The 23,421-nt window shown below is 42.4% G+C and overlaps 1 protein-coding gene across 2 annotated transcripts; it reads right to left on the bottom strand.

The window, feature by feature from the left end:
* Nucleotides 1-5,554: 5,554 nt before the first annotated feature.
* On the bottom strand, nt 5,555-23,130 carry LOC119893308 (bromodomain-containing protein 1-like). Of its 2 annotated transcripts, XM_038705380.1 has the most exons (12): nt 22,832-23,130; nt 18,567-19,952; nt 14,951-15,107; nt 14,728-14,856; nt 14,111-14,239; nt 12,073-12,385; nt 11,212-11,973; nt 10,957-11,086; nt 10,125-10,255; nt 8,562-8,656; nt 8,099-8,253; nt 5,555-7,213 (listed from the first exon to the last, which is right to left on the bottom strand). In XM_038705380.1, exons 2-12 carry the CDS (start codon nt 19,925-19,927, stop codon nt 7,024-7,026), a joined length of 3,552 nt encoding a protein of 1,183 aa, XP_038561308.1. In that variant the 5' UTR covers nt 19,928-19,952; nt 22,832-23,130; the 3' UTR covers nt 5,555-7,023. The 2 variants fall into 2 exon arrangements, with proteins under 2 accessions (XP_038561308.1, XP_038561309.1); XM_038705381.1 differs by lacking the exon at nt 8,562-8,656 and having other exon boundaries at nt 7,050-7,213.
* Nucleotides 23,131-23,421: the final 291 nt, after the last annotated feature.

Here is a 23,421-nt window from a genome sequence, read left to right as displayed (position 1 = left end):
GCCAATTAATTTTCTGTCAACCGACTAATCCTTTCAACTGTACTTGTAAAAACTGTTGGGTATTTTAATTTAAAACAGAACATCATATTTTATTAAACTCATCAAGTGTTTTGTGTGTAAAAATCTCAATTTGTAACTAAAGCTGTAGTGAAGTAAAACCTGCAACATTTCCCTTTGAGATGTAATGGAATAGAAGTAGAAAATAGCATGAAAAGAAAATACTCAGTACCCCTAATTTGTACTGAAGTACATTACTTGAGTAAATATACTCGTGCACCACTGTGGAAATGGCACACGGCTCGTTATTCGCCACCTGCTGCATGCAGCGAGTTTCATCAATCATCTGGGGTGGTGATGGCGCACAGATAAGGTGCTTGACTTTGGTGACTTTGGTGTGGGGGACCTGAGTTCCATTCCCACTGTAACCATCCACCATTGTGTCCCTGAGCAAGACACTTAACCCCTCGTTGCTCCAGAGGCGTGCGACCTCTGACATGTATAGCAATTGTAAGTTGCTTTAGATAAAAGCGGCAGCTAAATGAATAAATATATCTACACCAGTATAAACTCAGTAGCCAGTTTATTAGGTACACCTACCTAAAACTAAAGCAGCCTAACACAACAGTCCTGCAATGAATCCTTCATGACAGTTATAATGATCAGTTCTTTTGCACACAGTGCCAAAGGTTAATATGCAGAATAAGAGGTTTCTAGAGGTGCTCGGATCCCTTACAAAGTGAATCTGAACTGATCTGAACCAGCCAGTTTAGAGCTTTTTTTTTTTGCAGAAGACAGACTCTGTTCCAGCGGCGTCTGCTACATTAATGGTGTGTGTGTAGAGGAAATGTGTTTATTTATGAGCTGGACACTGTTAATTACCCGCATACATGGATAATTATCTCCAACTTCAAAGACATTTGAACCCCCAGAGACCAAGAGAATGTGTGTGTGGCTGAGCCGGACGCCCAAAATATCTGCTGCTAATTAGAAGAAAATGCAGAGTCATCAGCAAAACATTCACAAGATACAGGACTGTGAAAAATTGACCAGCGGGGATATTTCGAACACCAACAGCAGCCACAGATTTTAACTGAATGAAAGAACTACACATGTTCCACGAGGTAGAAATGATCTTATTGGTTGTTCCACCTTAATGAGTTTGACAACAGAGTGTGACTGGTAATAAGCCACATCATCCATCCATCCATCCATTTTCTGCTGCTTACCCATAAGCTTCAACTTGTGGGTGGATTCAGCACATGCCTCTCAAATTTTCATCCAACATTAGCAAACATTTTAAATGAAATTCCAGAAAATCTGCTAAATAAAACGCAATTAAATGTGTGTTTCCATCCACTGCAGTTAGTTTTTTGAGGTAAACAGATGAAGATAATTCTCCATTCGGGTGCCATTAAACCTAGTACAGAAGTAAACACAGGAAGTTAGTGTCTGTGTAAGGATGATAAAAATGATGTAATACTGAATCCATTGAATGGGTTGATATAAGTTAAAAGATACTTAAAAATGTCCATAAAAAGGGAAAAGTTAAAATTTTATGATAATTTCTTTATGAAACAGGAGAAAGTTAAAATACACTACGATCTGTAGATCAGCAATCCATTGCTTTTGGGGTAAAAGAGGCTAAAAAGACGATCTGTGTTTAAAATATTTGACTTCTATAACATTTTGGGGAAATGCACCTTAAATTACAATACGCAGTGTTTGCCTGTTGACAAAAGTTTCACTTTCTCTTTTTTTGCCGTAAGTTTTAAGTACTAGTCTGTTTACGATTGCTAATGCTTCGTTCAGCCTGCGTACGGAACGTGTGGCTTACGTTCGTCCATTACAACATTGGACTTGACTGAAGCTACAACGTGTCCGTGTCGTACTTTCTATTTCCCCTTGTACAGGGGCGTAACATCTACAGTTTTATTTTTAAGTTGCAGAAGAGGAGGCCCCGGTGAGATGATTTTAAAAGAGCTCCAGTCAAACCTCAAATGGTGGAAAACAATGTATAAATATGACATTTGTGTCTGTTTCACGTATTAATTTGAGGAAGGTTACAGCCTCCTCGTCGCACAGATCTGATGTTTTTGTCTCTTCAGTGGAAACTTGAGCGGCGTTTAAGTCACATGTTTCAACTTCTTGTTGGCTGGCTCCTGGTGGTGATGGCGCTATGGATAAGACACATGCCTTTGGTGTGAGAGACCCGCGTTCAATCCCCCGCTGTGACCAATCCACCATTGTGTCCCTGAGCAAGACACTTAACCCCTAGTTGCTCCAGAGGCGTGTGACCTCTGACATGTATAGCAATTTTAAGTCGCTTTAGATAAAAGCAGCAGCTAAATGAATAAATGTAAATGTTGACGATTGGCTTGTTTGGTTGTATCAAGGACCCGATCACTTCCTCTCCCTTATAAACCAGATAACCAACATATTTTATATAGAGAAGAAGTAGAAGAGAAACAACACAAGTGCAGTACGACAGTGACATGCAGCCCCCGTAAATGTTTTAGTAAAGAGACAGGACGTATGACGCGATGAAGAACTACTCAAAGTTTCTACTGGGTATCTAAGCTCCTAGTCCTATCCTAGGAAGCCACCATTAAAATTACAGTTCACAAGAAGGCACATAGGAGACTGAAGTCAGCAGGAAGCAGGTTCCATAGGCTGATGAGACCAAAACTTAGCTTCGGCTGTCAGACTGAACGACGATGTTGCATTTCACGTTATCTTAAGCACCCCGTGTGTAGCTTGGTTCTCTGCAGAAGGCTCTTGGAGGCTTGTGAGGGTAAAATCAGTGCCACAAAATACAAATAAATCCTGAAGCAGTTTGCAAGAAACCTGTCACTTTGTTTTCCAGCAAGGTAATGAATCCAAGCATAAAGCCAAAGCCACGCAGGAATGGCTTCTAAACAACTGTGTTAAGTCCTGGAGTGACCCAGTCCAGATCGCAGTCCAATCAAGATTTGGTGGCTGGCAAGGGTGTCGGTTTGTGTTGAAAAGTGATGGGGACTCAGATCACAGACTGTATAAAAGAAGTGGACGTAGTCATCGTGACGTCACCTGTTGGTTTGTGGACTGCCGTTTTGAAGCCATGTTGATTTTTTGCAACCAGGAAGTGCCCATATTTGGATGAGACCGTAGAGCTAGTTAGCTTGCTTAGCTAGGTGCATCTGTAATTCACATTACCTGTCATTTTAACAGTCTTAAAACTAAATGGACTCACCAGAGAAAGTGAACTGACGACTCTGATTAAATTTACACAGTGGGTATGATTCACTCTAGTCTGACTGACAGCTCGCCATGGTAACAACTTGTCAATCACAGATAATCCTGCCCTAAAACTTACTCTGCTTCATGGTCTATTTTCCTATAAATGGGACCATAATTTACTAAACGAAACATCATGTTGTATTGAAGAAGACTTGAAACTAGCGACTGAGACCATAAAATCATTATGAAAGTGTTTACTGAGGGAATAAATCAGCTGAGAAGTCGGGTCATTTTACTTTTTTAAGCGACTTTGAGTTCGTGAAAAGCACTATACAAATTAAATTTATTATTATTATTATTACCATTATTTCTAATGGAACCAGACTTCTTTTTGCAACCAAAAGTATCGCCCCATGCTGGCCGTTCAATAGAATGCAGGTTTGTGGGCCTCCGCATTGGATCACACTTGGTTGAAGCTACTGGAAGACGTTTCGTCCCTTAGTAGCTTCAACCAAGTCCAGTTGCCCTTCATTTTAACCTTCGTTGGATAACTATGACCTGGATGACTGAGAATCTTCATAGACATCTTAGCTCACACGATATGACGATGCACAATATTTGGTTTACGAGAACGAGACGAAAAGATAATTTAACTCTATTATGAAGAAATATTCAGTGTTGACATGTATGAGTGGGGTGTCTGTGGGTCCTCCCCCAGAACATATTGAGATTATAATGCAGTAATCAGTAGCTGTTCTTTTTTGTTTTTTTGCTTAAGTTACTTTTTTTTTGGACAATGCACATTTGTTATATTTACATTGCATTTCATTGTTTTTTTTGTTGTGCAAATAAGCCTTTCTCAAAACATTTTCATTTTTTATTTAACATTTCTTGTTGCAAGCTATTCTTCAGAACATTTTTAACAAATGCTTTTAAGAAGTGATGGAGACAAAATCAGCCTTTTCAAACAAGTTGTGGGGACATGGCTCCAGCGTCCCCAGTGTAAACGACACCTATGGTGGCTGGACCTGAAAAAGATCTGTACACACATCCCATGCAAACTGACAGCTTGAGTTTGTCAAATTAGAATGGGGGAAACTTGGCAGTGGATGCATCCATGGGTATTCTGCAAACAGAAACTGCTAATAGCTAATGCAACATGGCTCAACAAACTTTACAGCACCATTATAGGCTAATTCCTGTTAACATGTGCACAAAGCACGCAACAGCCGTGGACTCTGAGAGATGTTTTCATTTTTAAAAAGTCTTTTTTCTGTTAAAACCCCCCCCACAAAAATCAACTTCAGTGTAATGTTTTGACACAATAAAACAAAATCTTCAGAGGACGCCAGTGGGCAGCCAGGTGAAGACAGTTAGCCATCCAGCTGCTTCTGAGGACTGTTACTATGAAACGTAGGGAAGAGTCTCATAGGATAGACTCTTCAGTAGCGCTAACACAATGCTGACATCTGGTGTTAATTTGAATCTGGCCTTTTATATATTAGCTGAACGCCATTCCCCCCTCTCTACCCTCAATTCCTTTCTTTTTCCTGTCAAATAAAAGGCTAAAAATCTAGTACCATATACCAAACCATGTTAAACAATTCAAATTTAGCAAATGAGGTTTTAATCTTCCTACTGACTTTGAACTACTGTGAGAGTTTCCTCTTCACTTCTGTTCACGTCAGCTGTTGCAGCAGACAGAACAACAGCTCCACCTTGTGGTCAATCAACAATGTCCAGGAAGATTGCTGAAGTTATAAATCAGTTTGTTGTTGTTTGTTTCAGGACATTGTGTAATTACTTGATAAAACATCTTAAGATCTTTTTTACACATTATCCTCACCATGAGCTCAGACACTCCTTAAATTGTGACAGCTGTTCTCCAGGTTTATTTTCACCTGAGAGAAGCCTGGAAAGTCTCTTGTATTAGGATGGACACCTGTACAGCTGGACTTAACATGAATCCAGGTTATAATGTAAATACAGAAATCTGATTTTGTGAAAATGACAAATTTAATTTCACGAGAGATGAAATCCTCTCTGATCTGGAAAGTGACCGTATTTAATCTCAATAGCCTTTAACAAATTTACTGGTTTATTTTCAGTGGGTGCGAAATATTATATATTATAAATAAAGTTAAAAAAAAAAACTAGGGCAATTTGAAAAAATTTATTAAAGCAAAAAAATTGTTTAAATTGTAATTAAAATTAAAAATGTAACAAATACACCCAAAAATAAAAATGGACACAAGGGTAGGCAAAGTAAACCAAATCATATTAAATATTATATATATATATATATATATATAAATAAAATGATACCAGGACACGTTCAGTGATTCAATAACATATTTTAATTTTTCAGTGTTTTAGTATAAAAATCCCACCGGCCTGTCGTCGGCTGGTTTCCGCTCCCGTTGGCTATAACTGTGGTTTTTCCCAGAGAATCAGCTAAAGTACCAAATCTATTTACACACAACATCCACATCCAGAAGGGCCAAACAAAACAGGAAGTCTACCCATCGCTAACCTGCCAAAATAAAAACATCACACACTATCACCTCACCTCTCAGATTTAATGCTATCAATCAAAAAAAAAAAGAAAAAAAATAGGAAGAGCCTCTACATATGGCTCCTCGTGTGCCCATAGTATTTTCTTACAATACTCTCTCTATAAAGTAATGCATATACATTTTCTGCTTTACAATAAATTAGTACAGGCACATTATCTTCTCTCCTACAGCTGACTGTAGTTCAGTTCAGGTGGAAAAGATGATTCTGTGACATTTTACAGAAGACTTGGTGAACTAATCACAGCACACAAACAGAAAGGCCAAACCTGAAAAAGACTGTAAAAAAAAATGAATAAAATAAACACATTAGTGGGAATCTTGTGGGCAGCGTTTTTTTGGTTTTGGTGTGAATGATGCACTTTAGGCATTTTAAACTTTGAGAGCATCTATATAGATTTTTATATAAATATGTACAAACACAAAAAGAAGTAGTCCAGTAAAAACATTCAGGTTAAAAAAAAAAAAAAAAAAAAAAAAGATGCAGACACAAAAAAAATTAATGCCAAAGAAGCGTGAGAACTCAATAACTTACAAAAACCGTAAAAAAAGGAGCTGAAATTAAAATGTTCATTACAGTATGCATGTTCATTTTTTCTCTCTGTGGAGATAGCACCAGAATAAAAAGGCCGACACCGTCAGTGCCGACGACGACGTGGATCATCACCTCCGACTGTATAAATATCTGAACACCATGTACCAAAACAAACTGAGGGAGTGAATAAATTAGTGTCAGGCCTTGTACAGGATATTTACAGGAGCTGCAGCAGTCACAAGCACGCTGATGGACATTTTCGTGGCAGTGAAACTGTTGCAGCAGTCTTGCAGCACATTTAAGGAGGTCAGAGGTCAAACTCTGACACATTCAACAGGTTTAGACCCGTTATTTTTCGGTCCTCACAGCCCCGGTTTGATTTTTTTTTTTTTCGTTTCAACTTTTTGCACCCGCTAACCGAGTCGGATTCGTTGCATAGCTCTTTGACAAAACAAAATAGCCGTCACAAGCTACAGTATTTCAGATGGAGGGGTGGGGGGAAGATGTGCGGGGGAGACGCGAGAACGATTCGGTTCCAGTTTGCAGGAAATGGTAAACATGACGTGTGTGTGTTTGTTGTGCGTATGAGACAGAAAATGAGCGTCTCTGCTGTGACGGTGTTCAAAACAAGAAAGCTGAAAGGACAAAGAGGAGAGATGGATGATGGGAGGATTTCAGAGGTGAAGGTGGTAGAAGGGTTCAGTCCGTGACGGTGAGACCAGCGCTCGTCTCCAGAGCGCCGCTGACACGGTTCAGGTGGTTCATGGCTCGGTCGAAGGCGAGCCGCACAGCTTTTCGGATGCCGGAGGAGCGAGCCTCAATCAGCTTCAGTTTGTCGAGCGACTGGTTGATCCCGAAGGGAACCATCTTGGATCTAGGAAGCCATTGCCTGAGAAGACAGAAGCCAGAGGTCAGCGTGTAACTGGACGGAAAGCTACTCCTCGCTCCAGGCTACGGCAGTGACCTCGACCCCGGACTAAAGCCTACGGAGATTTAGTTCATACCGCTCCAGTCTGACTCAGAGTTGAGAAGGTGCAGAACACACAAAAGAACACTTTTTTTTTTAAACTACGTGTTGTTGCTGGGTCTCTGAGCACCTCTGACGCTTCCAAAGCTGCCGACCAACAAAATGTCAATTTTCAACAACTTTCTATCTTTCATACACATGCTCACCTAAAAAATATAATTTGATATTTATTACCACATTTATGTCTTGATACAGGATACATTTCTTTCCCCACATGGCTATGGTCCTATAACTCAACATGCATTCACCAGTCTTTTTGTCAAACTCAGCAATTATCTCTTGACTGCTCGTTATCTGTCCATTCTGTGTGCGCTGAAAAGCTGTGGTTCAAAAAGAGTTGGGAGTATTTCTGTCTGGAGCTGGCGTGCGGTCTCTGGGACAGTCTCGTCCTCTCTGCATGTTAACTTCACAGCAGAAATTGTAGCACAACCTAGCTAAATTTAGTTACTTGAAGGGTCGTCGTTTGCTTTGGATTATGGTATTTGTCATGGAATTGGATTTCCCCAGAATCGCATACCCCACCACACCCCGCCTTTCAGAGTAAGAGGACTTGTGTCTAAGCAGGATCTTGAAAAGCCGATCCATGCATGTATCTCGAGCAGATGGTTATTCAGGTCTACCGGAATTCTTCTGCAATTAAAACGTGTCCAAAATGCAGCTGCCAGAGTTTTAACAAAGACACAGAAACATAAACATATAACCATTGCTTTATTTTAGTTATTTTGAGTGAGTTCTCGAGTTCCTCACCAGCTGCGCTTGCTGTCGAAGAAGTGGACGAGGAAGAGTTTCTCTGCGGACCTGAACTGCATCCGCTCTCCGACTCTGAGAACGTCCAGCGGCGGCTGGGGAAGCTCCACCCCGTTGTGCTGACACACCATCTTCCGCACTCCGGGGTCCATGATCTGCGAAGACCAAAATACAGAGGGACGGAGACTGAGTGAAGCGGCCTCCTCACAATAACAGTGCGGTATATATCCTGGTGGTAGCGGCCGCACAGAAGAAGCCCGCACTCGGAGACACAAGCATGCAAGGCAGAGTCGAGCCGAAAACGCTCTGAGCGAAGCGGCCGACTCCACACACACCAAGCAGTCCATGATCGGCCAGCTGGAAGCTCCCGCATGGCTGTGAGCACAAATCACGAGCTACAGCACGCACAATGGCAGAGGGGCAGATGGGTAATGAGACACAGAGGGGACTAACACTCACTCACCAGGGCAGGGTAGGAGGGATATCCACTACATTTAGCCCAAACTAGTTTAAGAGGCTCCAGAACAAATGGAGAAGCAGCGGTGGGCTTCCACACCTCTACAGGAACAACAACAAGCAAGTTATGAAGTATTCACTGCAACAGACAGAGAGCACAAGCAGTCTGAAAACACACACACACACACACACACACACACACACACCCAGTCTGAACCCAAAGCCAAAGACACACATGTTTTTTAAAGATTACCTTCAAAAAACAGTGATTGTACATAGTTGATGATATGAGCCTGGAATTCACTAAACCCACAGAGAAAATAACGAACTTCACTTCATTTCACTTCCACTTTGTCCATCATAGGTTTCCTGTTTCTGGACTCTGTTAATTTACAGCTTCCTTCACGGTTTAAACCTGCAGTTTGAGTCTTTGCTGACTTCATCCGGGACCTCAGAGGACCCCGGACCTAGGGATGGGCTACTCGACACACCTTTATGGTATTGACCGAAACAGCCCGGTATGGAGTAGAATTGAAACATCTCCTTTCAAATCAGTACTTCAATCGACACCTAGGCCCACATTTTTTTAACTAGATCACGGCAAAAAATTACTATTTGTATGGTTTTGCTTGCAGTCAAACACGCAAACACACTGAACAAAGAGAAGAGCACACCTTTTTTTTTTTTTTTCTTCTTATATGCCTGCACCATAAACTGTATAAAAAAGGCTCTCACCTCTGGCTGTGGTCTCAGGCATGTTTGTCACTGTTGCAGGTTTATCACCACAAGCTTGGCTTTCCATTGGTTTCATCTTCTGGTATCATTTATCACTTCTCTGTACATTTTTATTTGCTATTCACTCGTCACCAATCAATCACTGCGTTCCATCACATCAATTATACGCTTTTGTGACGCAGCAGTGATCAGCTGATTTTACTCACAGAGCCTCCGGCTGTAGCTCCGGCTGCTTCAATACTACCTGTGAGGATGAACTAATTAGGATGAGGAGCGATCTGATACAATTTCCCAAAACTTTTATGTAACAGTTATTTGAAACAAGAAAAAAATAATATAGATAACCTTGCTTTTCCATAGCAACAACAACAATAATAATAACAGGCTACCAGTCAACTACTATGGCTTCAACAGGTGGAATTTTATGCAAGGTATCGAATGAAGTACTCTATTGGTATCGGTATTACTTTAAGGGTACTGGTTTTGGCACTTGTATCGTAAAATTTTAAATGATACCCAACCCTACCTGGAGCTCAGTTTGAGACTCCTTTAGTGTGGCAAGGTGGGAGGAGGGGCTGGTTTGATAAAATCCCATTCTAAAAGATTTTCTTTACATCATCTGGAAATAATAATCCACTTCACAGCTCTTTGGGTTTTACAGGTGGAACGATAGAAAAAGGGAGAGAGAGAGAAAGAAAGAAAAAATAATGTATGCTACCACGTCAACAGTAAAAGTTTAGTAAAGTCTTAAGCAGAAAGAGACAAGGGTTGACAAATCAAAGCGTGCCATGCTGTGTCATGCACATTCATCAGAGGGCACTCGTTGCCGACTCACCCGAAGAGGTCTTTGCAGCTTTGGTGAGCTCTCCATTCTCGATGCAGGTCCTCAGAGCGCTTTTGTCATCCACGGTGCTCCGTCGAGCTGCCGGCGGCCGCCCTTTCCCGCTTTTAGACACGATGACGGTGCTGAAAGAGACGAGAGTTAAGACGTGCGTGGTCTGTAGGAAAAAATCATCCCTCAGATTTTAAAACGTTCGGTCAAGTTTAGCCTTAACGATGGATTATCTCTCCGTAGCCAGTTTCATTTCTCATCTGTTGCTTTCATTTCTTTGAAAGTCAACCTGCGTGTATTGCTGCTACCGTAACAGGGCTGCAACAACTAACAATTATTTTCATTGTTGATAAATCTGTGGATTATTTTAAATTATATTTTCGTTGTTTGGTCTTTAAAGTGTCAGAAAATGGTGAAACGTCCATCAGGGTTTCCCAAAGCCTAAGATGACGTCCACAACCCAAATATATTCAGTTTAATGTCATAGAGGAGTAAAGAAACCAGAAAATATAAATACTTCAGAAGCTGGGAGAATCAAAATAGTTGGCATTTAATTCAATAGTTGACAACTTATCGATTAATCGTTGCAGCTCTACTCCATAACAAACCCGGGGCGCTGCGATAAAGACTCACCCTTGTACCAAGTGAGCTAACCGGCATCCCCAAAAAACTCCTCGTCAGAACAAATCAGAAAAATTCTGTGTTCATACAACTTATTTTCTCCATCATCCCAGTCAGATCTTAGCCAACAACAGTCAGAATACGTATGAATCATCAAAACTATTCATATAATAAAGAATAACCTGGAACTCTGGGTGTTTCCTCCTGAACTCACCTCGCGCTGCAAAGGACGCTTCCACTGGAGGAGATGCTCGACTCGGAGGCGCAACGCCGGCGAGGCTCAAGCAGGCGAGGAGACGGTGAGATTTCCTCCTCCTCCTCCACCACAAAACCGTTTGCTATTCCTGAAGGAAAAAAGGGTACAATGGTACTCTGATGAAGTATATTAATATTTTCTCACTGGGGAGTTTTTCTTTGCTGCGATTTCATTTTAAGATCCAAACACGACAACCGTTCTTTCGGTGAGTACCTGTGCCGAGGCGTTTTATTGGTGACTCTTCATCTTCTTCCTCGCCGTCTCCACTGCTGCTGCGTGTTCTTTTCTTCGGCAGGAGGAGGGTCTCCAGTCGAGGGATCACCACTGACAGGAAGGTTTTGGCGCCCATGGGCGACAGCGACACAGGGGATGCCTCTTGGGTCTTGGGTGGTTTCTGGGGGCTGGCGCTCTTTGACTTGCGGAAGAGGGTGTTGGTCCGTCGGTTGCAGGCGCCAGAGGATTCGGTGTGGAGGTTGCCGTTGAGGAGTAGCGGGTCATGGATGTGCCTACTGGGGGCGTCCGGGGGCACTGAGGTAGACGTGTCTGTGTCGCCATCAAGCTCCATGGGAGTATGGTCCACGCTGGGTATGATGGCCTTCAAAGGTGGCGGCTCTGAGTCGCTGGGCGAGGTGTTGAGCTGTGACAGTGAAGTTAACAGCTCTAACGTTGGTGGAGGTAAAGATTTCTCCTCCTGTGGGGTGCAAGGCTTTGCCAGGGGTTCAGTTAGTGGTTGCTCCTCTGACTCAGCGGGGCTTAGCTCGGGCTCCGGGGCGTCAGGCGGCGGCGTTGGGAGGGACTTCTTCAGGCTCATCTCACTGCGGACCTCCATGATGGTCTTCTTGAGCAGTTTGAGCCTCTTGCTGCGGGACGGGCTGTGTTTCATGGCCGTGCTGATGTCCAGCTTCTCCAGCAGCTCCCTCAGCTGGTCCTCTAGAGGAGTCAGCTGGCGGTAGGTGGGGCTCAGCAGGCGGTCCACTGAGAGAGACAGAGAGTCACATGACACTTGAGCTCTAACACTGATTATCATCACTGTTATTGATAGATTTTCTGTTTCTTAATGATCAATCAACTCACCGTCCTCCCAGGAGAAGGGAGGTGCCTCCTCTAGTTTGGGGGCTTCGGGAAGATGCAACCCGCTGGGATAGTCGAAGCCGATTCTGTCGGCCTCTCTGCGGGCCCTGCGGAGGATCACTCCTCCATGGTCCTGCATCCGCTGAGCTGCCTTGTAGAAAAACGTGTCCTTGGCGTTGTACAACATGCAGTTGGCGATGATGAGGTCGAAGTCGGCCTCAAACTCCTCAAGACTCCTGTACTCATGAGCGTCGATGCGTTTTCTCATTGTGGAGAAGTCCATGGGGTTCTTGATGTGGTCCAGGTAGTCGGGAACCTGCAGGAGACAGGAGACATGTTGGTGGGAGCAGATCTACAGGGATTTCCTTTCATTTCAGACATCATTTCTCATTTTTTTGTTTGCTGTAGACCAGGGGTCGGCAACCTTTTCTGTGATGAGTGTCAATATACAAAGATGAAGACATCGAGTGTGCCAGCAGCGTTTGTAAATGCACATGTCATTTATTTTTAATTTATGCACTGATAGTTAGCCAGATTTTAAATGAAGATTGACCTTATTGATAAGACATATAATAAATAGGGCTGTCAAGCTTATTGAGTTAAACATGTTTATTTCTCATACATTCATAACCTTTTTTTTACTGTTCATTTCCAATACCAATGCCACAACAACTTTTATTTAAATACTAATAGTGTTTTTGTTGTATTGAAGACCTTCATGAAACTTTAGGATGACACCTGCCTCCTAGATTTGAATAAGCAAGTCACCTCTGCACTGAACAAGAGCACATCATGCCTGGTTAAAACTTAAAGAGGTGGTATTATGCAAATTTTCAGGTTCAAAATCTTATTTAGGGGTTGTACCACAACAGGTTTACATGGTTAAATTTTCTAAAAACACCATATTTTTTTGTCATACTGCACATTGCTGCAGCTCCTCTTTTCACCCTGTGTTGAAGGCTTCGTTTTAGCTATGGAGTGATGCATCTTGTCTCTAAATGATCTTTGTTGGGAGTTGCACATGCTCAGTTCCTAGTTAAGGACTACTAGCCAATCAGAAGCAGAGAAAGGCGGGTCAGCGAAAAGACGGTAAACAGCTTCCATTCAGCTGTAGGCGACATGTTGCCGACCAGCTTGGCAACATGGACTGGAGCAAGTGTCGGACTAGCCGCTCAGCGAGCATTATGACACGTATTTTCATTGTGATGTCACAAGAAAGGGACAACAAAGGGACTACCAACTATTCCAACTAACTACCAACAGGTCAGTCAGAAGGCTAAAATAGTTAGAAATGCCTCGTGCCAACATTTTTTCCTTCTAAATTCAAATATTTTGCCATATTTACCGTCTCTGTTGCACTTGTCACACAAACACAAAAAATGGAAAGTAAACTCCTTTGATCGGAACCGCCAATCAGATTACAGCAAAAACAAGGATCAGTTCAAGTTGGGAGGGGTCGCTCATATCCCCCATCAAAATTGAATTTTTTAGTTTGGTCCACTGTCACAGACAGCAACCGACCGGCTGGTCGGCCAGAAAGTGCTGCGTTAGTATCAATCACAGCTTATCTTTAGCTAGGGCTGGACAATAAAACAATAACAATAATTTTCGCAATATAATTTCTTATCAATAATAACAAATGGTCAATAAATGTTTGATTTTATTCACTTGAAATCATACATGAATAAGAACTTTTTGGGGGGTTTTTTTATATTTAATTTGGTGAGGAAAAAGGACTGAAAAAAGCTTTTACTTAATCTTACTCATGCATATTTGTTGACAGAGCTTTTATCATTATTGTTTTGAATGTTCTACCTCAGATTTGTGAAGTGATCCACTGTTTGGCCTCAAGTGTTGACCATAAAGACAACTTTAAACCACAATTAACCATCAGGTTTCTTCAACTTTCACTCAACTCGAAAGAAAAAACTATTTGATATCGAAAGATATGAAACTTTTTATCATCCCCCTGGTTGCTGACTGTTTTGGGACCACGGCAGTGTCAAGGTGTTATTGATGGATTGAACAAATGGCTGCAGACCTCCTTGATGCTGACAGGCTGGGCGAAAATACTGTACTGGTCCTTCTCCTGCAGCTGACTGAGCACGGCTCTCAGCAGGATGTTGAAGGGGGTAAGCTGGACCTCCAGCACCGCCTGCTGCTGCTTCATCTGACGGGAGAATACACGGCCAAATAACTCAGCATGGACACTAACACAAAGCTTCAATACACGTGAACAAGATCAGATGTGATTTACAGTCACAGGTCAGTGTTTACAAACCTGACCACTGAATTTGTGTCACTTTCTTTGTGTGAATGTTTCCGTTTTTGCAATCAGTGTTTATTTGTTACAGTCAATGTAAGGAAGTACATCAGGTGTTTGAGGAAAATAAAAAAAGATTACACAAGCAGGAGAGTGATTATTACTGTAAGCATAACATGAATACACCTTTACACCAGAAATCAAACCTATTGGTGAAATCTGGGAGGTTTTTGGTGATAGTTATAGTTAGCTATAGTTGGCTGATTGGTGTTTCTTGTTTCTGTTTGGCAGGTGGTTGGAAATTAAAAATAAATCCACACAGACCTCTATTTAAAGATCTTTTGATTTAAAATGAAGCTTTGAGCTAGAAAAGCAATAAAAGAGGAAATTACTACCTCCTCCCTCTTCAGCTTCTCTCTCTTCCTGATGAGCTCCAGCAGCAGGCGAGCTCGCTCCAGGTCATGGCGGAGGCGGTGCCACTCCTTCAGCTGCTCCTTCAGCGCCTGGTTCGTCTCCAAACGGTCCTGCAGAAGACACACAAAATTCAATTCAGCGAGAGCTACATTAAAAAGGATAATGCTCCTGTGTCAGATGCCAGTGAGTGTCAGCAGCACTGACCATCTGCTTGGTTTTGGTTGGCTGAGGGTTGGCCTGCAGCCGCCGGATCAGTGGCACGTTGTTCCTCGACTGTCTCTTCTGCACCCAGTAGCTCAGGACACGCTCAACGAACGGACGCTTCCTCTGAACAGCAACCTGGTTCAGGATGGTGTCAAAACTGACCCACGGGGGAAACAGAAGTACATATTAATCAATAAATACTCATTTGTTTCATTCAGTTTTCAGAGGGGATAACATCGGCAGAAACACAATCTAACAAGCACTATATTTATATATGTAATAGGTTGCGCTCTGATTCTGATCGTTGATGAAATGATGGACAAAGATAGTGTTGAGATACTAGTGTGCACTAGAGGTCTTAAAAGGTTCAGTGTCTAAAGCCCCTTTTCCACTGCATGTTACCAGCTTGACTCGCTATTCACCTTTGTTTGGTTTTCCATTGTGGAAAAGATGTACCTGTACCTGCTTCCAGGTACTTTTTTTCGTATCATCTCCACTGAGGTTCCAAGCGAGCTGAGGCGATACTAAAATGTGACGTGAAAACACAGCAGACTGCTGACTGGTCAGAGAGAATCGTCACTATTCACTGCATCATTGTGCAACGCCTGACAGAGGCCAGCAACAGAAAGTTTAATATTTTACAAATTTCATACTTTATTTCATCACTAAATCCACTTCTTATTTACTGATAGTTTTAAGAAAAGTGATGGCGGAACAAAAATGTGCTTGAAAGTTTTTGGAGTTGAGGAGCTCCGCAAGTGGCTGCAGGGGGAAGCCTGCGCCAACCGCCCGCTCACAGAGCCCTCTGGTCCCACTGTCACAAAGACGGCTGCAGCAACAACGGCAGAGGAAAACACAGCTGTAAGGTTTTCCTACTGCCTATCTGTCTTTACATTCTGAGGAATGTTGAAACTTTTTACCTTAAATCAAGAGACAGTTGTGTGTGGGTCGCTGGTGTGTGTGTCGCATTGAAAATTACGTCGCAACAGTTGTGTGTGGCGTCGCTATGATGACCAGCTACATTGAGGGTTACTATCTGCAATGGAAAACAGAGCACGGCCAAACCGAGTCAAGTCGAGTCGAGCTTGTACTGGTAATGGGAAAACGGCATAAGATTTAGTGACATCTAATGGTGAGAGTTGTGAATTGCAACCATCTGTCCAGTCTACCACAACCCCCTACCCTTTCAAATAGTGTAGGACAGCTACAAGGGCAGACACAGCACAAAAGGTGTCTCTTCTGAGACAGCAGAGAGTAGCCAGTCAAGAAATTAGGTTTCTTTAGGTATATTTATTAAGAAATTATAATTATTCAGTAAAACCATGTTATTGTGACTTGGCCACTGACAGATAATATGGAAAATGTAAGCCAAGAGTGTGAAACACTGTTACCGTTTCTGCACCACAGTCCATTATAAACCACATAATAGATCAAGTTTATACAAACACTGACATGGGAAACACATTCATTCTCTCTGTGATTATGTACCCTCACAAAAACTGCCTGCCATCAATAATATGTGGCCCGCTGCCAGATTACGGTACTTTAATAACGGCAAAAAATTTATACTTTAATAGCGGTGCTGAAATATATCTCAGTCATGAAAGCAACAGTTACTCACATGATCACTTCTTCTTTAGTGGTTTTGCCTACAAAATAAAAGCGCGAGACATAAATACTGCAATGATGTAACTGAGCTTTTACTTTGAAACATTCTGAACGACATTAAAAGAGTCTGTAGCCTGCTTGACACACCTCTGAAGCAGTCAGAAAACGTGATTCGCCTAATGCGGCATTCAGACCAAATGCGAATTTAATCCACGCAACGCTTTCCTCACGGGGGTTTTATCGCGATAATGCGAATAAACACAACTCGCCGTTACTACAGCAGTATGAATCCAAAGTAAACATTTTGCTGTGATTAAATAGCAATAAACGGATCAAACTGATGCCGAAATAACGACAATATGATGCAGATTTATTAAACATATGAATTCATGCTTTGTCAGGTTTGTCAGCAAGACAGACTCAAATGTTTGTTTTCTGAATGGAGTTCAGATCGATCAGGGCTATGCTATGCTAACTTGGTCACAGTAAAGTACAACGATAGCTGGAATAAAGTTACATCCACATGTTTTCTGAACTCACCAGGTAGTTCAACCTCCTCGCTTTCTTTTCTCCCAGCAATGTCCAGTTTTTATATAAATATGAAGTAGTGCCAAACGACGCTAACAACACTGGAACCGGATGTGCACGGAATCTGGCTGCTGAGAAGCTCGAGTGAAGATAAATCCACGTTGTAATCTCATAATTGAATAAAAAGCAGTTTACTCCGAGCTCCTCTCTCGATCAAACGGTGTAGTTGTCAGAGCAGAATCCAGTCCGACCATGGGTGTTTATTTGTCCAAAAGCTGGAGCTCCCTGCTCCTCTAGCCCAAGTTTAGCAGCTCTCAGCCGGCCAGCAGATTTTCAATCGCCCGCTCTGCCTGGCCGTCTCCACACAACGCTCTGAAGCTGTCGGTGACGATAGGCTATCTCTGCGTCATTTCTCGCTTGAGTTGAAAATATTCAACTCACTTTGTCAATTCCTTCACGTTGTGCCTTCACGCCGCTGGCACCGCCCACTTCGTGTCGCTTCGACAGGAAATCGCGGCTCTATGAGTCTTTGCATTGACTTTGTATGTGAACTCACCGCCCCCTTCGCGTCGCTTCACTTTTGGTCTGAAAGCACCATAAATGTTGGGGAATTGCAAATGCGTTGATGGATGCGGATCAAACACCAAATCAAAAACAGCGCAGCACATGCCGTGATCTGACAAACATTCCCTGCAGAATCCATTTGTTGAAGAGAGAGAGAGAGAAAGAAAGAACCCTCAATCGTTGGGTTGAGAGTCCTGTGCCTTCCCAACTGAGCTAACCAAACAACATGTTGCTACAAGTCAATGTTATGGCTCATATTCTCATCCACCATCTAACGGCTGAAAATATTTCTCCGATTCACCCCTGCAGTATATTATTACTACTACCTCTTTTTCTTCTGACGTATGTAATCAACATAGTGACGAGTGTCTACGCTGCCTGAATTCTACCAGAAGTAGAACAAGAAGAACGTAGTGACGAAATGCGCTCTGTAGCCCTGTTTGTCCGTTTTTAGCTACTGTAGAAACATGGCGACGTCCATGGAAGGGGGAGCCCACGGTTATGGAGAAATAAATGGCTCATTCTAAGGTAATAAAATCATAACGGTTTATTATGTAAGGTCTTAACACACCACTGAAAACATAGTTATGGATCTTATATTGCATTTCTATCGATAGATCTTCAGAAATATTACACACAGAACCTTTAAAAGGGACCTGATCAATAACAGGCCTGTGGAAACCCCCACTGAACTGGACTTAGGGTCTCGATCAGACTAGGAACTGAGCAGCCTGTGGGGACCATTTGCATGCACTAAACTGCAGTAATATTATATCAGGACATTGGGGGGAAGAATTGTTCACCAGATCATTAATTATTGTTTAGTTGAAGTTCAACAGAGAAGAACAGAGTTGTATCGAGTATTTATTAATTATTAATGTGAGATGCTTTCTCGGAGTCCTGGTTGCCTGCCTACCTTGAAGCAGTGATACTGGGCCCCGAGTTGGTGGGAGTCTCAGGTTCTGGCTCCGCTCTCTTAGTCTTCTTCTTCTGCCAGCCCTTGGTCCGGGCCTTCCCCCTCTTCTCAGTCCTCTTTTGACAGGCTCCGTTTTTCGGGTGCGATTCCTCGTAGATGTTGAGCGGTCGGCGGTCGCAGCCTACAGGTGTGTGGCTGCAGCAGTAGGCGGTCTTTTTCACAGAGAAGCTTGTGGAGCCGGACGCCGTCACCTCCTTGACCGGCTCCATTTTCATGTAGAGGCCGGCCTTCTGGGCGCAGCTGACGTGGAAGGCAGTGTAACAGTTGATCTTATCGCACTGGATGCACGCTCCTGCACCTTTCTCTTTACAGAGGTAACAGGTGAGCTTCCAGCGCGCTGGCGGGATATTGCGGACACCATCGATGGGCTCGATGAAAACCGTGTCAGAGAAGCCAACCTCAGGCACCCACAGGGCACAAGCTACATGGCCCCAGCGGTCGTCATCAGTCTTCTTAAGGGCTCCACCTCGGTTAGGACAGAAGACGCAATCAGCGGGCCGTGACGGGCACTGCAGGCAGTGACGGCACAGCCACTGGCCCTCAGGAATGTATGGCACGCCGTAGCATTCCTGGTGCACAGCAATGTTGCAGGAGTCGCAGAAGAGGATGACATTACTGTCGGCTCCATCTCCATCCATACAGATGCAGCAGACGGCGTCCTCGTCCACCAGCGATTGTAGGTCACTCTGACCCTGCGTGGTTGAAAAAGACTCCTTCTCGAAGCGGTCCATGAGGAACTCGAACAGGTTGTGCGACACCTGGCTAATGCCCTCGCTCTTCCTCTTCTCGTTGATTAGCTCCAGCCAGGCGTAGTCCTCCTCATCCATGTCGTACTCCACCTCCTCGTCCAGCTCCTCTGCTGTCCTCTCTGTGTATTTGTAATATGCTGCCGGCCTCTTTGGCACCACCGGCAGATTGTATTCAACCGTTCTAACCTTTGCCTCCAGCAGACCACTGGCAGTGCCGTGCGTGCTGATGGCGCCATGCGAGGCTGTGAGCGCCGCATTCTTCTTCTGCTGGTTGTTTTTGAGGCGCACAGAGCGCACCAGGACCTGCTGGGGCTTCTCATTGTTCTCCTTGTTGCTGTTACACTCCATGATCTCCTGAGCCGTGGGGTCGTCGTCGGTGATGACATCCAGCTTGTCATAGATGCTGAGCCGGTGCACGCGGCCGTCCACCTCCAGCTCCACTATTCGCTGAGCCTGTGCATATGTCAGTGTCTCCCTGTTGGCCGACGGCTTGATGGGAGAGGAGTCCCTCTTCAGCACCGCCGAGCGGTGATGTCTGCTTTTCTTCTTCATTTTGAGGCCGTAAAGACCCTAAAAGCTGGACAGATGAAACAACAATGTCAATGATTCACAGATGCGATGTGGAAGCAACAGCTGAACAGCAACACTTTTTCATGACATTAACCTTGTGACACAACAACCATCAGACGAAGTGTGTGTGTGTTGGATCTAACAGAACCTACATTGATGATTAACAGCCTTAACCCTCAATGGCGCCTTACGAGAAGAATGTCAGGCAGTAAATGTGTTTCCACAAGGATGTCAACACCTCTTCCAGTCTTTAATCAGAGGACCAGAAAAACATGTAGAAATACTTTAACAACTTTAAATCTCTGTGAGTGACTACTTTTAGTTAGTGTTTTAATTACTAGTGCTGTGAATCCGATTTAAAGGATTGTTGAGTATTTCTATGAGCTGCCTCTAACACATATATATATACATATATATATATATATATATATATATATATATATATATATATATACACACACACACATATATATATATATATACACACACACATATATATATATATATATATATATATATATATATATATATATATATATATATATATATATATATATATATATATATATATATATATATATATATATATACACACACACATATATATATATATATACACACACACACATATATATATATATATATATACATACATACATACATATACACACACACAACTCACGGTTTTCCTGCAACACAATTTTGTACTGACATCAAAACTACTTCTAATAAGAGTTTCATTGTTTAAAAATCAGGAACTATTTGATCAAACAAGACTCAGAATCAACAAGACTCAGAATCTGTCGACACTTTTATAGTAAACCTTTGATACTAGAGGCAACAGACAAATTTCAGTCTGTAATCATAAAGCATTGAGGTTTGACACCCAGCCCTAAACAACATACAAAACTAATAAAAAGAAAATCACACAGCTCACCTTCAGCACCTTTCTGTAAGAGGTTCACCAGGTGAGCGTGGGACCTTTTGTCAAGTGATTTGTACAAAAACAACTGTAACAAGTCTAGAACTGTCTGGGTTTTTTCCCCCCAGCTCATAATAGGGCTTGGTTCGGTATTAAATATCAATAATGTGAGTGTTGACTCAAGTATCAAAATCCTTGCATTTGAGAAGGTGGAAATGTGAAATGTTTGACATGTTTTTTTTTCATATTTACAATGATTTGAATGATTTAGCTAATCATCATCATAATAGTTGACAATTTTTGTCAATTGCGCATTCAGATCTACTAATCTTTTTTTATCTATACATAGAAAGTTTTTTTTATTAAATTACTCTATTGATTGTGCTCTTGATTAACTTATTTTGATAAATAAAAATGTCAGGAAACCGTCTGATCAACACTCCAAAACCAAAAGACATTCCGATAACTCTGGTAGGGGATAAAGAAAACCAGCAAATACTTGGTCCTGAACCTTATGTATGTCTGGAATTTTGCTTATAATATTATTTTAGCAATTACTCAACCAATCAAATGTTGCTGGACTATATGATTTTACAAAAATAACTTAAACCTAGGGCTGGGCAATAAAGCCAAAAATATCTTCACGATAAAAACATTTCATATCATTTGATATCGATAATTATGAGGATAAATCATTCTTTCAAAGTTTAAAGGCTGATTTTTGCTCCTGAGTGAAAGTTGAAGAAACCAGATGGTTTATTTTGGTTTTAAACTTTTCTTTATGGTCAGTGGATCACTTCACAAATTTGAGGTAGAACATTCAAAACAACAACAAAAAAATATTTTCAAAAAATATTTGGAAATCTTTTTTCAGTCCCTTTTCCTCAACAAAATAAATATCTTAACAGAAAGATTAAGAGATAGTTTATTTGTGATTCAAGTGAATTAAATCATTTATCATCAAATATATTGAACATTTGTTATTGATGAAATTTATATTGCGTTAATTATCATTATTGTTTTATTACTTAGGCCTACTTCAGCCCTATCTGCTTAGGTGTGAATCCTCCTGTAACGTTACACTTGTTCTCTGCAGTGTGTGTATCAATGTTTTGAGATTTGACGTGTAAACATGATTGGCCAATACAGTTGATTCTGACCCTCCTCTGTGGTGCAAATGCAAATAAAACTGCATGCAACTTAACATTTGCACCCTCACAAGCACACGTGGGAAATGAAGTTGGCAGGCTTTATTAACGTTAAATGTAAAACACCAGTTTGTTTGTGCAGCTTTAATTTATGAGATCAACATGCTGCTTACAGTTGGCTGCTGAATGAAGTTTCAGTACAAGGGGGGCGGAAACAGACCGTCTCTGATAACGTTCACTGGATGAATGAAAGAAATGTGCACTGAGAAGCACGCCTTCTCAGAGACTACAGCGAGCCCACAGTGGCCACAGCCAGCCTGACAGAAGCCGCCGAGAGCTGGCTGTCATTGAATACCAGCGACTAACAGCAGCAGCAGCTTAACTTCGCCCAGTTTCTCTTTAGACTGTGTGCTGAATGGTCTCTGCTAGCCGACCAGCTAACGTTAGCCTCGCTCAACCGAAACACAACGTTTATCCGTGTGATTAAGTGACAATGCTTTCAGAGTTATCAACCAAACACATGTCTGTTACAAGAAAATAAGAGGCGGAGGTGCCCTCCCATCAGGCAGCGGCCTCTCCGGTCGCCGTTTGATCGCATTAGGACACTCCGTCCACAAACCAGGCTAACGTTAGCCTGTTAGCATTGCACCTAACTGAGAGGGGGAGGAAATATGGCGACTAACACTACAAGAAACTGCCTCGATTGGACAGGGTGGCTTTTCCCCAGAGCAACGCTGGTTGCTTTTTAACTTAAACTTGTCCTGGCTGTAGGGGGGTGGTATTAAAAAGGCGAGGACAGAGTGAGGGTGAACTTACCTCGGTATTTTCACGAATTCAGCTTATAAAAACAGCAGCAATGGCGGCGCGGCCTGCGGAGCAAAGCGGCAGTTAAATCCACATTCAGTCCGCTCATCCAACGGCGGCCGCGGCTCGCGCTGAACCGCAGGTAAACTTGAAGGTAACGGACAGGTATCCAGGGCGCCGGAGACGGTTTCAAGTGTTACACCTTGATCGGGATGAATACTGAGCGACAGGACTGTGAGGAAGCGGTTGGAAGTGGCAGAGCCCAGCAGCTGCCCGAGCTTCTCTTCCCCCAACAACAATGCCGTTGTGTTAGTCTTTACGCCGTGACGTCAGCGCGTACCAACGAAAACCAGGAAGTAGCTTCGGCTTCAGTGACAGTCCAAGTTCTGCCATTTAAAACAACACGTGTATTTTAAGACCTACTGTATTTTCAGATTTTGACTGTTGAAAAGGTTTTGATCTGTGGGATCAGGTAAATGTACAGTGATTTTTTTTTTTTTTAGAGGATCAATCTGGATTTATTCTACATTTTTATTACTGCCACCTACCATGAAAATACTCAAATCAACAATGCATTAGTCAATCTCTCAAAACTTATTCAC

The sequence above is a fragment of the Micropterus salmoides genome, unplaced genomic scaffold (assembly GCF_014851395.1).
Source record: "Micropterus salmoides isolate LMB-PRFRI ecotype aquatic unplaced genomic scaffold, ASM1485139v1 Ms_hic_scaffold_8, whole genome shotgun sequence".
NCBI lineage: Eukaryota > Metazoa > Chordata > Actinopteri > Centrarchiformes > Centrarchidae > Micropterus > Micropterus salmoides.
The sequence above is the reverse complement of the archived record's forward strand: the minus strand, read 5'-3'. Positions and strand labels throughout refer to the sequence as shown.

Excerpts from the sequence above, each read along its gene's own strand:
- LOC119893308 (XM_038705380.1), bottom strand. The coding sequence starts at position 19,927 with ATGAAGAAGAAAAGCAGACATCACCGCTCGGCGGTGCTGAAGAGGGAC. Across the intron at positions 15,108-18,566 it reads CCCAGTATCACTGCTTCAAG|TTTTGACACCATCCTGAACC; the intron begins GTAGGCAGGCAA and ends CCCGTGGGTCAG. Across the intron at positions 7,214-8,098 it reads TTCGACAGCAAGCGCAGCTG|GCAATGGCTTCCTAGATCCA; the intron begins GTGAGGAACTCG and ends CTGTCTTCTCAG.